Here is a 16,536-nt window from a genome sequence, read left to right on the forward strand (position 1 = left end):
AAATATTCTTACTTTAAAAAATTCAAACAATAATTGTAAAGTGAAAGTTCCCTTTAATCAACCCACTGTATGCCAATCCCCTTTTCAGATTACTTCCATGAACAGTTTTGTTTAAATCCTTCTTGACCTTCTATGTTTTAACAAGTAGATATAACTTTCTTGTTTCCACTAAAATATATCTAAGAGATATTTCCTTGCTATGTTTTCAAACTTTTGCACTGTATTTTATAGTATAACATTTAAAAAAGTACATTCCTATTTATGGACTTTTATATGGGTTCCAAATATTTTGCTGTTACATATAATGATGCAAAGACCATTCTTCAACAAACTTTGTGCATAAGTGAGAGTCTCCAGAAATTATTAAAATTTCAGCAAGATTAGATTCTCAGAGTCAAAAGAGATGCTTAGTTTTATTTAAAAAATAAAATATATGTATATGTGAGGATCCACTTCCTCACACTGTTAACAGAAAATATTAGCAATCTTTAAAAATTTGCTCATATAATAAGCAAAAATCGCTATTTTGTTATTTCATTTTTGTTCTTCCTTGTTGTTAGTGATGTTGAGAATCTTTTCAGATTTGTTAGCCATTTGTATTTCTTTCATGAATTGTCTACGTACTTTGCTTAATTTTGATTGGGTTATTTTTCCTATCACTTTATAGGAATTCTACAAATGTATTCTGAATGTTTATAGCATATTACATATAAACAAATTTTGCATGGTGCAAATAATATCATGAATCTTGATTTTATAAAGTCTACTATATATTTTGGTAATTATTTATATAAATTCATAGGAAGCTAGTTTTTAAAATGGCTTCAAAATATTTGTGTGTACTCTAATTTATTTACCTAGAATTTTGTTATAGACAATAAGGTTGCTTCTAGTCTTTTGCTATTAACAACACAACCATGAATATCCTTTATAAATTACTTTGCACTAAAATATTGAGTATATTTATGGGATAAATTTCTAGAAATACAATTACTCAAATATTCTAAAAAACTTTCTTTATATTTTACTCTTTAATTGAAGTATAAGACACGTAAATGAAATTGTACACTTCAGTGAATTATCACAAGGTGAACAACCTCACATAACTACCACTACATCAAGAAATGGAATGTTACCAGCAGCTGTCTCATGCTTCTCCTGATTAATACTCCTCTCTTGTCTCCCCATATCTGACTTCCTATACTAAAAATCAGTTTTGCTTGTTGTTGATAAATATTTCATTTTTTTCTAAAATATTGTTGCATGTAAATGAAATTCATTCATTTTCATTGCTGTAGAATTCAACTGGATTAATATAAAACAATTTATTTATTCAGTCTACTCATGGTCATTTGTTTGTAGTTTGGGACTATTATAGATACAATACTGCCAGTCCAAATAATGCTACTGTCTTTTGGTGCACATGTGCTTGCATTTCATTGGGTATATACCTGGAAATGAAACTTTTGTGTTGTAGGGCATGCATACATGGGTATGCTAAAATGAAGTAAATAAAGTTAACAATTTTATAAAGTAGATTCACCAATTTATCCTCTTAGCAGCAGTGTTTGAAAGTTCTTAATACCCAATATCTTTGCAAACACTACCAACATTACTAATCGTAACGGTGTGCGTTTTCACATAAATGTGAAAACATATTTGTCATTTAGATACCCTCTTTTATGACATATGTTCAATTTCTTTTGCATTTTTTTCTATTGAGTTATCTTTCTCTTATTGATCATTCTTTTCACACTCTGGATAGGAGTCCTTGTCAGATAAAATTAATCCAAATATCTCTTCCCTGTCCTGCCATTTCACTCTTTTAATTGTGCCAGTTTTTCCCAAGAAATTTGTAATGTTTTCCTTTATGGTTTATACTTTTTGAGCATTTTTGAAGAAATAATTCCTTAACCCAAGCACTATGAAGAAACTCTCCTATTACACTTTATAGAAGTGGAAGAGAAGAGTCAAATTTCATTTTTCTATATAATTATTCAACTGACTTTATGCTACTTATTGGGTGGGGAGGAACTGTCATTTCTTCCCTTGCTCTGCAGAACCAATTTGGCTAAATATGCTTGGATATATTTCTGAGCTCTTTATTCTGTTCATTAGTTTGTCTGTCCTGTACCAATAAAAACACTGTCTTGACTAGTACAGATTTACTTAATAAGTCTTGTTTTCAAGTAGAGAGGTCTTCCAATTCTGTTTTTCTTTAATACTGTCTTAGCTAGTTGTGGCCCTTTGCATTTCTCTATATATTTTAGAAGGGAAAAAAATCAGCTGAAATTTATATTGCTATTCTGGTATATCTATAGATCAATTTGTGAAAAAATTGTCATCTTTATACTATTACTGAACTTTTCATTCCATGACTTAGGATCTTTAAGTTTTCTTAAGTTTTATAGTTTTCTGTGTAGAAATTACACATAGAACTGGACTTTGTATCCACTAATCTTGTTAAACTCAATTACTAATTTTAATAATTTATCTGCTAAATGATTTTTTTACATTTCCCTTGTTCTAATCCATATACGACTGATTTATTTACCTTTCTCAGTACAATGAAAATAGAAGTGGTCATAGTAGTCATCCTTGTCTTGTTTTTATCCCAGAGGTAAAGCTTCTAACATTTTAAAGTATGGATAATATTTGCTGCCATATATTACACTAAAGAAATTTCCTTCTGTTTTAGTTAGTTGCTTCTTTTTAAATCATGAAGAGATGTTGAATTTTAGAAAATGTTCTTACTTTTCTCATCTTATGGCTTAGTCATTATGGTTTTCTACATTACCCTATCAATATGATGATTTATACTGATTCATTTCAAATGTTGAACAAAGCTTGCATTCCTGGTATAAACCAAACTCGATTATTATATGTAATTTTTATTGCTATATTTATGTATAGTTTGGTGAGGATTTTTGTACCTAAGTTCATGCATGACATGGGCTTATACTTTTTGTAAAATTTTCAAGTTTTTATTTTTAAAAAATTAAAAATTCAACTAAAGTTGATTTACAATACTGTATTAGTTTCAGCATGGTAATTTGGGGGTTTTGTAGAATATATTCCATTATAGGTTATTACAAGATACTGCAAGTAATTCCATGTGGTATACAGTAAAACTCTGCTGCTTATCTATTTTATGTATAGTAGCTGTGTTTGTTAATTCCATTCTCCTGATTTGTCCCTCCCCTCTTCCCTTTACCATTTGGCAACCACACATTTGTTTTCTTTTTTTTCAAAAATAAATTTATTTATTTAATTTGTTTATTGGCTGCTTTGGGTCTTCATTGCTGCACACAGGCTTTCTCTAGTTGTGGTGAGCAGGGGCTACTCTTCATTGTGGTGCGTGGGCTCCTCATTGTGGTGGCTTCTCTTATTGCGGAGCATGGGCTCTAGGCATGTGGGCTTCATTAGTTGTGACACACGGGCTCAATAGTTGTGGCTCACAGGCTCCAGAGCACAGGCTCAGTAGTTGTGGTGCATGGGCTTAGTTGCTCCATGGCATGTGGGATCTTCCCAGAGCAGGGCTTGAACCCATGTCCCCTGCATTGGCAGGTGGATTCTTAACCACTGCACCACCTAGGAAGTCCCCACACATTGGTTTTCTATGTATGTGAGTCTGTTTCTGTTTTGTATATAGATTCATGTGTATTTTTTTTAGATTCTACAATGTAAGTGATATCATATAGTATTTGCCCTTCTTTGTCTGACTTATTTCACTAAGCATAATATTCTCTAGGCCCACCCATGTTGCTGCAAATGGCAATATTTCATTGTTATTTTTATGGCTGAATAATATTCCATGGTATATATGTACCACATCTTCTTAAGCCAATCATCTATTGATGGACACTTGGGCTGCTTCCATGCCTTGGCTATTATAAATAGTGCTGCTGTGAACACTGGCATGCATGTATCTTTTCAAATTAGAATTTTCATTTTTTCTGGATATATACCCAGGAGTGGAATTGCTGGATCACATGGTAGTTCTACTTTCAGTTTTTTTAAGAAACCTCCATACTATTTTCCATAGCAGTTGCACCAATTTACATTCTCACCAACAGTGTACAAGGGTTCTCTTTTCTCCTCATCCTCTCCAACATTTGTTATTTGTAAACTTTTTGATGATACCCATTCTGACTAGTGTAAGGTGATACCTCATTGTGGTTTTGATTTGCATTTCTCTAATAATCAACAATGTTGAGCATCTTTTCATATGCCTGTTAGCTATCTGTATGTCTTCTTTGGAAAAATGTTTATTTAGGTCTTCTGCCCATTTTTTAAATTGATTCTGTGTGTGTGTTTGTGTTTTGTTTGTTTGTTTGTTTGTTTGATATTGAGTTGTATGAACTGTTTGTGTATTTTGGATATTAAGCCCTTGTTGGAGGCATAGTTTGCAAATATCTTCTCCCATTCCATAGGTTGTCTTTTCATTTTGTTGATGGTTTCCTTTTTTGCGCAAAAGCTTTTACATTTACTTTGATTTCTTTTGCCTTGGGAGACTAATCAAAGAAAATATTGCTACACTTTATGTCAAAGAAAGTTTTGCCTATGTTCTCTTCTAGGATTTTTATGGTATCATGTCTTACATTTAGGTTTTTAAACTATTTTAAGTTTATTTTTGTATATGGTGTGAGGGAATGTTCTAATTTCACTGTTTTATATGCAGCCGTCCAGTTTTCCCAACACCACTTGTTTAAGAAACTGTCTTTTCTCTATTGTATATTCTTGCCTCCTTTGTCATAGATTAGTTGACCGCAGGTGCATGGGTTTATTTCTGGGCTGTCTAATCTGTTCCATTATTCTATGTGTCTGTTTTTGTGCCAATACCACACTGTTTTGAGCAAAGTAGCTTTGTAGTATAGAATCTGGAAGGGTTATGCTTTGTTTTTTTCCCCTCATATTGCTTTCGCAATTATGGTTTTTTCTGGTTCCATATAAATTTTAGGATTATTTGTCTTAGTTCTGTGAAAAATGTCATGGACATTTTGATAGGGATTGCATTAAATCTGCAGATTGTTTTGGGTAGTATGGCCAATTTAACAATATTAATTCTTCCAATCTAAAAGCATGGGATATCTTTTTGTTTCTTTGAATCATCTTCAATTTCCTCTATCAATGTTTTATACTTTCAGCATATAGGTATTTCACATCTTTGGTTAAGTTTATTCCTAGGGGGGTTTTTGATGCAATTTTAAATGGGATTTTTAAAAATTCCTCTTTCTGATATTTCATTATTAGTGTATAGAAATGCAGCAAATTTCTGTATATTAATCTTGTATCCTACAACCTTGCTGAATACCTTTATTAGTGCTAATAGTTTTGGGGTGGAGACTTAAGGGTTCTCTATACAGAGTATCATGTCATCTGCCAATAGTGACAGTTTTACCTCTCCCCTTCCAATTTGGATACTTGTATTTCTTTTTCTTGTCTGATGCTGTGGCTAGGACTTCCAATAGTATGTTAAATAGAAATGGTGAGAGTGGGTATCCTTGTCTTCTTCCTGAATTTAACGGGAAGATTTTTAGCTTTTAACCACTGAGTAATATGTTGGCTGTGGGTTTGTCTTAAATGGCCTTTATGATGCTGAGATGTGTTCCCTCTATACCCACTTTGATGAGAGTTTTTATCATAAATGGATACTGAATTCTGTCAAATGCTTTTTCTTCATCTATTGAGATGGTCACATGGTTTTTGCCTTTCCTTTTATTAATGTGGTGTATCTGATTGAGTTGTATACGTTAAACCATTCTTGTGACTCTGGAATTCAACTTGATCATGGTGTATGATCCTTTTTACATATTGTTGGATTTGGTTTGCTAATATTTTGTCAAGGATTTTTGCATCTATATTCGTTAAAGATATTGGCCTGTAATTTTCTGGTTTTGTAGTGTCTTTTTCTGGTTTGGTATCGGGGTGATGGTGGCTTCATAGAATGAATTTGGGAGTGTTGGCTCCTCTTTAATTTTTTTGAATAGTTTGAAAAGGATAGGTATAAGTTCTTTTTTGTAATTTTGGAACAATTCCCCATTGAAGCCATCTAGGCTTAGACTCCTGCTGCAGGGAAGAAGTTGTTTTTTGTTTGTTTGTTTTGTTTTGTTTTTTTAAATTACAGATTCTTCTTAACTTCTAGTGACCAGTCTGTTCAAATTATCTGTTTCTTCTTGATTCAGTTTTGGCAGTTCTCCCTGCAGCCAAGGGGGCTTGTCCTCTTTGTGTAGGGCCCTAGGACTGGGATTTCCAGTCTGCGGCTTGATCTGCTCACTCCCCAGGGAAAGTGTCCATGTGTGCAAACCTGCACATCCTTTCAGATCCCTACCTAGGGTGGAGGTCCTAACCCTATGACTTTTTTCCATCCTACCCAGTTACATAGAAGTCTTTCTTGCAGCTTTAGTTGTATAGAAATTTTTCTGCCAATTTCCAGTTCCATGAGACTTGTTCCACATGTAGGTGAATTTTTGAGGTGTTTGTCAGGGGAGGTGGCTCCATATCCTCCTAGTCTGCCATCTTGATCCAATCCCTTTTCAAGTTTTGACATCAGGTTGTGTTGACCTCATAAAATGAGATGTATATGATTTTTTTCTTTCACAATTTTCAGAGACAGAAATAAGTTTCATAAAGAAAATAAGTACTGTTGTTACTTATTTCTTAAAACGTTGGTGAAATTTATATGGATAGCCAATTGAACTGCAGTTTTTTGGCAGTTGAGGCAGCTGTCCAAGCTTTCTCATACAAGTGTAGGTTCTTCAGAGGCTTTGTAATGTCTGTCACCCCCACAGTTACTTTACAAGGGAAACATGCTCTCTAACTGACTTACTTATTCTAACAACCTTCAGCTCCTGAACCTAACAATATACCTTCATAGCTCTTAATTTTAGCATCCCCTTTCCTTTGCAGGTCAATCTCTCAAGTAGGGAACCCTGAAAATGGCTTGAGCTCAGCCATCTTCCATAGTAACTACCTGGGTTAGAGGATAAGCGTATATTCTTGCCATATCAAACAATGGGATTATCAGCTGCCCCACACTCCCTTCCTTTCCTCCCCTCATCCACTGGCTGTTCCTGACAGCTTTCTTACCAAAGAATTTTTCAGTCAAGAAGCAAGCTCCCAGTATCATATTCATATACATCTTCTACTCCCCGCCTCCAAATTCTAGGAACACAAGATTTTTTTTCAGGTAGTCAGCCTTTCAGCTGGCTTCAAGGAGTTCTCTTGGAGCTCATGAGACTTAGCTTAGCGGCAGACTGGGAAGTATAGAAATAGAGCCATATATATATATATATACACACACATACATACTTAATGTATTATTTGATAAAAGATATTCCAAATTTAGAGGGGAAAGAGGAAATATTCAGGAAGTGGTATTGGCATAACTCAGTCATCAGGTAAGAAATAAAGTTTAATCCCTATTTCATTCCTCATACCTAAATAAACTCCAGATAAAAACTTAAATATATTAGAAAAACAATAGAAAGGGTTTTCTAAGTATTACACAAAATCCAGAGCCATAAAAGAAAAAAATAGAATTACTCAAAAATTTTTTTTAAATTTTTGCATGGAAAAAACCATCCTAAACAAAGTCATGAAAGAAACAAAAGCAAAGAAAATATCTGTAGGTTACATCACAGAGAAAGCCAACTTCCCTACTATGTAAATATTTTTCACATATCTGAAAGACAGACAACAACTCTGCCAAAAAATGGACAAAGAATAGAAACAGAAATGTCACAATAGAGAAAAAGATGTTCAATTTCACTTAAGATACAAGGAAAGTGTTAATATTATAATAATATACTTCCTTTTATTTAACAAAATGACAGGGATTAAAAGTTTGGTTATATACTATGATTAGAAAGGTTGTAGGGAATCAGGTATTCTCAAACATTGCTGGTGGGAGTAGAATTTGGTACAACTTCTATGCAGGGCACCAACCATGGAATAAGCATTAATTAGAACTAAATTAGCTTTTAAAGGGAATACAATCCAACTTTCAAAGATAGGATGTCTGATTGGATTATGCTGTTCTGAGCTTTCTGCCTCTTAGTTTAGCCTGTCAGAGCAATGAAAAATACTTTTTGGAGGATGAGAACATCATTTAGAACCTCAAATTATCTCTATAATGTTCATACATATATAGTAGCATATAATGTTCATACAATGTTCAATTAAAACAAAACAAAAACAGAAACAAAACCGAAAAGCAAACCTAAGTTACATGAAGACAATATCATGTGACCAAAAGCCAAGACAAATACTAAGCTAGATACTAGTTATGGAGTTATCAAACACATATTTAAAATAACTATATTCAACATGTTCTGGGAAATAAAAGACAAGAGTGATAATTTAGGAAGATAACAGAAAGCTTGAAAAAGAGCCAAATGGAAGGTCTAGAACTAAAAAATAACTGAAATTGAACTGCATGGGTCAACCTACCATTAGATTAGACACCAATGAGGAATTAGTGAACTTTAAAGACAAGTCAGAAGAAAGTATTCAAAAATGAAACATAAGGAGGGAAAGGATAGAAAACAAAACAAACGAACAAAAAAGTATGAGTGTAATAACATCCTAGCAACCTCCCAACAACATTAAAAGTGGGGAGACATCAACATTACAAGTTTGACATCAAGAAAGAACATATAACCACAGTTTATAATTAAATTATTATTTTTCTTAATACCATTTTCAATCTAATAAAAATCCAGGTAAGAGCGTCTTTTCCATTTTTAGGACTTCACTTAAGTATTTTAAGAGAAACATTTAAATATATCAAACATAGTAGATAAATAATATAAATTAGAAAGAATGCTTAGCTACTTACATTCCATAAGCTGAGCTTACAGCGAGGCTAGTAATCTGTTGTGGAGGTTCACCATCCACCCATACCAACTGAATAACAAGTTCTGCTTGATATCCTGGAGGCAATCGTACCGGCCGTGTCTTAACACTAGAAAACAGAGAAAAAGTCACTGCATCATATATAGTTCAAATATGGATGCTCATGCTTATTTTCAGAATTTACAACAAATCTTCCTACAGAAATATACAACACCAGGCATTGAGGACATTATGACATGTAGACAGTATCTCCTAGCTTTCTCAAAATACACCAAGCCACCTGTGATTTCTTAGCTTTTCCTTTAAGTAGCTTTTCAGTTAGTCAGATCCACAACTTCACTGGGCCTTCATCAGTTCTTTTTCTCTTTTAATAGCAGTATTTTAAATTATTTTTTATTATTTATTTTCCTTACATAATATTTGTTATGTATATGTAAGTTATAATGCATAACAATAAAAACTATGATCATTAATCTACCACCCAACTTAAGAGTTCAACATATCAAAATCTGAATTCCTGTTCTCTCTCTAAATTTGCTCCACTTTCAGCCTTCTCTAATTGCAGCTGATAGCAACTTTTATCCTTCCAGTTATTCAGTTAAAAAACCTTAATCATTGAGTAATATTCGTATACCTTATATCTCATATCTCACATCCAATCAATTACCAAATGTATTGGTGCTACCTTCAAAATATATGCAGAAGCTGACCACTTTTTGTAATACTTTACTACTGCTACCATCCTAGTTAAAGTTGACAAATAAAAATATGGGATATCTATTTAAATCTGAATTTCAAATAAACAATAAATAATGAGTTTGTTTGTTTTTACTGTATTTCCCATGCAATATTTGGGATATACTGATACTAAAAATGTTCATTATTTCTATGAAATTCAAATTAGTGTATCCTGTTTTGTTTTGCTGAATTTGCCAGCCCTTAACATTATCTGTAAGTATGTGCAATAGCCTCCTTACTTGTCGCTCAGCTTTTACCTTTCCCTTCCATCCCCAAATCTACCTTCACAATAGTGACCAAAGTAACCAATTTAAAATTTAAGTCTGATCATATCACTTCTGTATTTAAAACCCTGTAATCACTTCCCATTTAATTAGGAATAAAAGCCAAGGTCCTTACAATGGGCTATGATTTGCCCTTTATTATCTATCTGACTTCATCTCCTACTACCCTCTCTTCTAATTCCCACCATCTTTCCTTTGTTCTAGCTATACTGACCTCCTTATATGCCCGGCACTTTAAGACCGTTGCTCTAGCTGTTCCTGCTGCCTGGAATATTCTTCCACCAGATATTCTTCAGATAACTCCCTGATCTACTTCTGGTTTAAATCTCATCCTCTTAATGAGGCCTATGATGACCTCATACAAAGTCAAAAGAAAATCAGATAATTGCACAAACATGTAAGAACTGTAATAGTGCCAAAAATGAAGAGCTGGTAGTGTTGAAAGGTTTAATTATTAGCTTACATATATGGAAATCTAAATTCGGCAAAGGAAAGTTATTTAAGCATGGATACTAAAATATAATTTAGTAAAGCACAGGTTATATGCAACTCAAGAACCACTTGTAATACACTGTAATTCACAGAATAACATACTTAGGATAAGTTCTGCTGCTTGGGCCCTAGGAGCTTATATACATATAGGGTTATACTGAATCCCTTTGGTGCTCTTGATAATCCTTAGGATGGTCACTACTACTTTTCAAGTTACCATTAAATGCTACAACACATGGTAATGTTTACTTCATCTCCACTACCAGATTTTTGTTGATTTTACTGGTTTTTCTTTTTTATCTTTATCTTTTACATTTTTTAAATTTTAGAGAAAATACTTAGGTCATTGCAGGACCTACTTTAGTGATGGGTCTTCTTAACTAATAAATCGATCAATAGTGCTTTCTTAAGCTTTGTTTAATTATTTTTCCTCTTTCTGGCTTTCATTTTAATATAAATTAAGTGAAGCAAAGTGATATGAAGGAAAAATTAAATGTGTAAAATTATAACATTATGAAAGTTTTCCATTTGCTAAAATTTAATGATTTTGTTTCCCCTTCATAGATTTTCCTTTCAGTAATGCCTGCTTATACTTCTTATTCTTTTTTTTAATTTCACAAGAAAAATTGGGGGTGGGGGGCAGAAGCAATGATTACAAAAGTACAGCAACTGCTAATTGTATGGTAAGCTGATTTTTCTCCTGAAACCTCATCTTTAAATTTTCCATAAGTGTTTTTTTTTTAAGAAATTAAGAAACTAGTTGTCCACAGCTCCTTGAGTAGCAGACTCAGATATTTTCATATGAGGCTTAGAGAAATTCTTAGGCTTAATTGCTTAGGCTAAATTCTCCAACAAGCTAATACTAGAAACATTTGGTTTGACAATGTAGAAGCAGTAAGTAGTAACTTAAGGACACTGTATTCTTTTGTACTTTATTACCAAAAAGCATAAAAACAAGATAAACGTTACTATGGAGTTGGTTAATTTTAAGTTTTATTTGAGTATGACACTAAACTTTGTCTAGATATACTGAAATAACATAGTTTATTACCAAATAGGATCAGTTGAAAAAAGAGAAAAAGGTATTATGCAATATCCTAGTAACCATGAGACAAAGCCTTTTTTCTGTAATAGTATTCTTGTAGTAAACTTGTTTTTCTTTTTGATTCCAAGAAATCTGAAGATGTTCCCTAAAAATACTTTTTCAATTGAGAAATACCAAGCAAGTGGCCAAGTTTCTTCTCTGCTAAAGGTTTTCCCATTCTACCAAAGCTATGTTTTCTTTAGGGTCCTTCAGGGAATAAAATACTGTATATTAATTAGTCATGAAGAATGAAAATATTGTGCCCTCTTCATAGATATTTCCAAAAAAGGACCAAGGTACCCCTTGTAGACCACCCATTGTAGACCACTTCACAACAATTTAATAAAAGAGAAGGATGATTTTATTTGGCACAGTTTCAAAGAATTCTACAATTAACACTGTAAAATTGTTTTAAAATTTGGTAGCAACTCTTACTTGAGGCATGGGATACTGTCCTTTGTTACTCCTTCACTAGCCACAGTGTTAGTGCTCCCAGAAAGACTCCTTGAAGAAGGAAGCTGGGATGAGAGATCTGGAAATGGAGGACTTGTTTCTGGTTCTGGGGTAATAATATCTTCAATATCATACTGAAGTCGTACCTCTAATGACTTAAAAAAAGAAAAATTAAGTTTTGACTTAATCTAGGTTGTCATAACAATAACAATAATAATAATAATAATCACCACATTAAAATATCTGGTACTCGTTCAGTAATTATTCATTATTTTTTCAGATTAATTAGTTCACTTTCAATTCATAGTAAAGTTGAGATACCTCAAACTGAATTAAATAGTAAATTATATAGAATATTCAATGGCAGTCACAAAAATGTAAAATTTATTTAATTCTTCAGAATTATAAGAAAAATATCTACCAGTGGAGATAAATTTTCTATATAATAAATATTCCTTAAGGTAAAGTATAAATTACCATTCCATATATGATAAAACAAAAGGAGAAATTGGTCATGGTTATTTCAATGAAAGAAACTAAATTAGCTTTGTGTATGTATAAACACACACACACACAACATGCAAATCGTTATTTGTACAAAGATTTTTAGCTTTAAAAAAGCTTCATTCAATCTTAACTTTGAATTAATTCAGTATAAATTTTCCAAAATAAATTCCATATTTTTGTTTGTTTCATTACTTTAGCTCTTATATAATTTCATTAGCTTGGTCAGAATTGCTTAATTAAAAAGATATGATAATTCATATTAGAATAAAAAGGTGATCCAAAACCCTTTTTTTTAAAGTTAAAAATGTTTAAAAATTACTTTAGACTGCATTCAATGCCTAAATAAAATCAATTTTATAACAAACATTTGCTTTTCTATGTAAAAATTAGCATTTTTGAGATGGAAAACAATTGCTTACAAAAATGTAATTATGGAGTAGTGAACACAGCAACATTATCAAAATGATTGTCACAATTATCTTAAAAGTTAAAACTTCTGGTGACAATAACAATTGCCAATTATTAAGCGCTTACTATACTTATACACTCTAATGAGTTTATATAATCAGCACAAGAACCCTATGAAACTGGCATTACAATTTCTAGTTTGTTATTACTTTCTATTTTTCTATTTTATTTACACAGAAAGTTATATGAGTGATGAAGCTGAGTTTTACCCAGACTGTTCTATTGACTAATGGGGTCTTGTGACTTGTTCAGAGTCACAGGTATTCACTGGTAAAGCCAGAATTAAAAGTTAGGCTTATCTCACTCCAAAGCCTGGGTTTTAACTAATATATACTTTAAGGGCAATATTTAATTTTAGCCCTTGAGGTAAAAACAGTCATATTTATGCCTTTAATGGATAGTATTTATTTTCTGGTAAAATGGACTTTGTAAAGAAGATCTATTATCTATAGGTGCCTTAGTTTAGATTTATCCCATGAGAGCATCATTATTTTGAATAATTATTTCATTAGTTTAAAAATTAAGATTAGGTAAGGCAGTGCCTTAATTATTTCCACTATACAAAAATGTTGCTATTTAAAAAATCATTCAAAGTAATCTTACTACAGTTGAGAAATAACCATTTATGGCAACTGGTTGACAAAAAAGATAAAAAAATTTAATAAAGATATAGAACAAAGCTTGCATTAGTTTGACATTTATATGTAAAATAAAACAATAACTGTCTATAAAAAACTATAGGCATAATCTATCCTATTTAATAAATTTTGATTGAGAACTGTTTGTCATTTTAAGCCTATTTTTTAATATATTATACTAAGTAACAAGAAAAATTAAAAATTCTATGAATTGGATTACTGGCCACATACTGTACTCTTGATGGCTTAAAACCATCAAGAGTACCAAGCACTAGTCAAAATTTATGATAATTGTTTTCTTTTAATAACTCTAAGTGTGAAATTAAATTGTAAATGACTTACCACTATTTCTGTTGTGATTTCATGTCTGCTGAATTTATAAATTATGACATATGCAGAGACTCCTGATACACAGAATATTCTGCTCTCTGGACACCAGTAGATCATCTGAATGGCATATGGATCTTCCTCTACAATTTCACATGTTTGTTTTCCTTCTCCTACTTTCTGTTTTTCAAATACTTTTGAAGTTTTTAGCTTGTACAGCATCTGCAGAGTTACTATAAGATATTGAATCACAGTTATCTTCTCATCTGAACTTAATTCGTAGATTTTGTTGAAGCCTTTTCAGTATATTTATTAAATCACAAAAGTAAAACCCAAGTGAACAAAATAAAGTACATTTTAACAAGGAATCATTCATTGTCATGCCCTCATATCAGTCCATTTAGCTGGAGGAAGACTATAGGGGAAAAAATAAACATTTACTGAACATATGCTATACACCAAAGAATATGTAGGAGTTTTGTACGCATTGTCTCACATGTTCCTCAGAAAAGCCCCATGAAATGAGTACTTTTATCCTTGTTTATTGATAAAACCATGTGGGCTTGGAAAATTTATAATGAAACTACTGAACCTACTTCTCTCCTAGGGGAGACCTCTCAATCCTATTTCACAATTTTCCCTTTTAATTGTTAGATGAGAGGTTGATGCTATTCTTCAAGAGTTTATTACTCTCAATAAATTTGCAGACACTCCTTCAGATGAGAAACAGTTGTGATTTACCAGTGCCAGTTAGCAATATTGGGAGGCCAATGATCTGGATTATTTCAGAAAGAATCTGAGTGGCTCTGTGTTAGGAAATGGTCAGTTATAATTTTGAAAAAGTCTGATTTTGTGAATTTTTTCAGAAATGTTTATTTGGGGGAATATTATTTCCATTTTAGAACCTGATGATAACTCCACTATATAAAAGTTCTGATTCTATAAAGAGTCCTTGAGAAAAGTTCTAAAAATCTGAGAGTTCCTCCAAAAGTGCATAATCTGAACTTAATCATGAGAAACATTTAGTCAAACACAAATTGAAAGAGATTCTACAAAATAACTGCCCTGAACTCCTAAAAATGTCAATTTCATGAAACACTCAGCAACCCATTCTAGACTAAAGAAAACTCAAAAGATATGATAACTAATTCAACAAATAACCTTAGATTTTCTTTTATTATTCTTTTATTATGAGATATTATTGGTTAAAACTGAGTAAGATCTGGAAGTTAGATAATGGTATTATATTAGTATTAAACTCCTGATTTTGATAACTATAATTTGATTATGTAAAACAATGCCCTTGTTTGTAGGAAATACACACTGAAGTATTTAGGGGGTCATGTACTGTTAGAGGAGCATCATGTTTACAACTTACTCTCAAGTGATTGTAAAAAGCTATATATATGTATATATTTATGTGTGTGTATGTGTGAAAATGGAGGGGGGAAAGGAAGATTAAAGAGTGGGGGAGGACAGGAGGGAGAGGGGAGGAAGGGGGAAGAAAAGGGAGAGAGAGAGAGAGAGAAAGAGAGGAACAGAGGCAGTGCTAGATTGAAAGCATGCACGCAGGTAGGAGGGTGGGTAAAGGAAACATGTGTATACACTCACATTTGGGGGATTTGGCTGAAGGCTATACAACATTTAATAGTACGTATTTGTGATTTTTCTGTAAGCCTGATGTGACATGGAAATATTAAAGAATATTGCAGACATAATTATTTGACTTAGAGATAATCAACAGAGATTATCCTTAGTAGGCCTGACAGAATCAGGGGAACTCTTTAAAAAAGGGACTGGGGCCCTCCCTGAAGTTAGAGGAACACTCCCTTGCTGGCCTTGAAGAAACAAATCACATGAGTTTTAAAGTTGCAAGAAAATGAATTCTGCCAACAACCACAAGAGCTCAAAACAGAATTCTGAGCTGCAGATGAAACTGCAGTCCTAGCTAACACCTCAATTGCAGTCTCTGAGACCCTGAACAAAGAACCCAGCTAACCTGAACCAGATTCATGACACACACACAAACTGTGAGACAGTATATGGGTATGGTTTTAAACAGCTAAATTGTGGTAATGAATACTCAGCAATTGAAGGTGAATACAGTTGACCCATGAACAATATGGGTTTGAAATGCATGGGTCCACTTATTCTCAGGTTATTTTCAGTAGTAAATACTTCAGTACTACACAATCCAAGGTTGACTGAATCCTCAGATGCTGAACCACAGATATAGAGGAATAGTGTATACTGAAGGCCAACTATAAATTATGCCCCAATTACAAGTTATGGTCAGATTGACTGTACAGAGGGTTGGTGCCATTAATCTGACTGACCCCCACATTATTTAAGGGTCAATAGTACATATATTAACATAAACTCAACTTTTAAATTCAGTGTAACTTCATTTCCTGTACTGGACCTTATCCCATAAAATTGGCAAACTAAGTGATATTTCTCCAATGACATCCACTGATTTGGAGATATGCTCTTATAATTGATTACAGTAAAAATACTAAACATGCTGCAAACCTTTGCAACATATGTTCTGAATGTAATAAAATAATATTTTATTTAAAATTAACTTCTTAAAACATTATCATGCATGCTTAAGGGTAGTATGCACTTCAGAGTGTTTAAGTGTCTTCTCACAGTTTAGAACCTAAGGAGTGACTTTGAGGTGGTGGGA

At 32.6% G+C, this 16,536-nt stretch overlaps 1 protein-coding gene across 2 annotated transcripts in view; it reads right to left on the reverse strand.

Moving 5' to 3' along the window:
* STXBP5L (syntaxin binding protein 5L) overlaps window positions 1-16,536 on the reverse strand; it is a 387,479-nt gene that overhangs the window by 136,668 nt on the left and 234,275 nt on the right. For both annotated transcript variants that reach the window (XM_057697539.1, XM_057697540.1), the window contains exons 15-17: window positions 13,863-14,080; window positions 11,890-12,062; window positions 8,840-8,965 (exon numbers count right to left, since the gene is read on the reverse strand). In XM_057697539.1, coding sequence (XP_057553522.1) covers window positions 8,840-8,965; window positions 11,890-12,062; window positions 13,863-14,080 — 517 coding nt within the window. The remainder of the gene's footprint in view (window positions 1-8,839; window positions 8,966-11,889; window positions 12,063-13,862; window positions 14,081-16,536) is intronic.

The sequence above is a fragment of the Hippopotamus amphibius genome, chromosome 10 (assembly GCF_030028045.1).
Source record: "Hippopotamus amphibius kiboko isolate mHipAmp2 chromosome 10, mHipAmp2.hap2, whole genome shotgun sequence".
Taxonomy (NCBI): Eukaryota; Metazoa; Chordata; class Mammalia; order Artiodactyla; family Hippopotamidae; genus Hippopotamus; species Hippopotamus amphibius.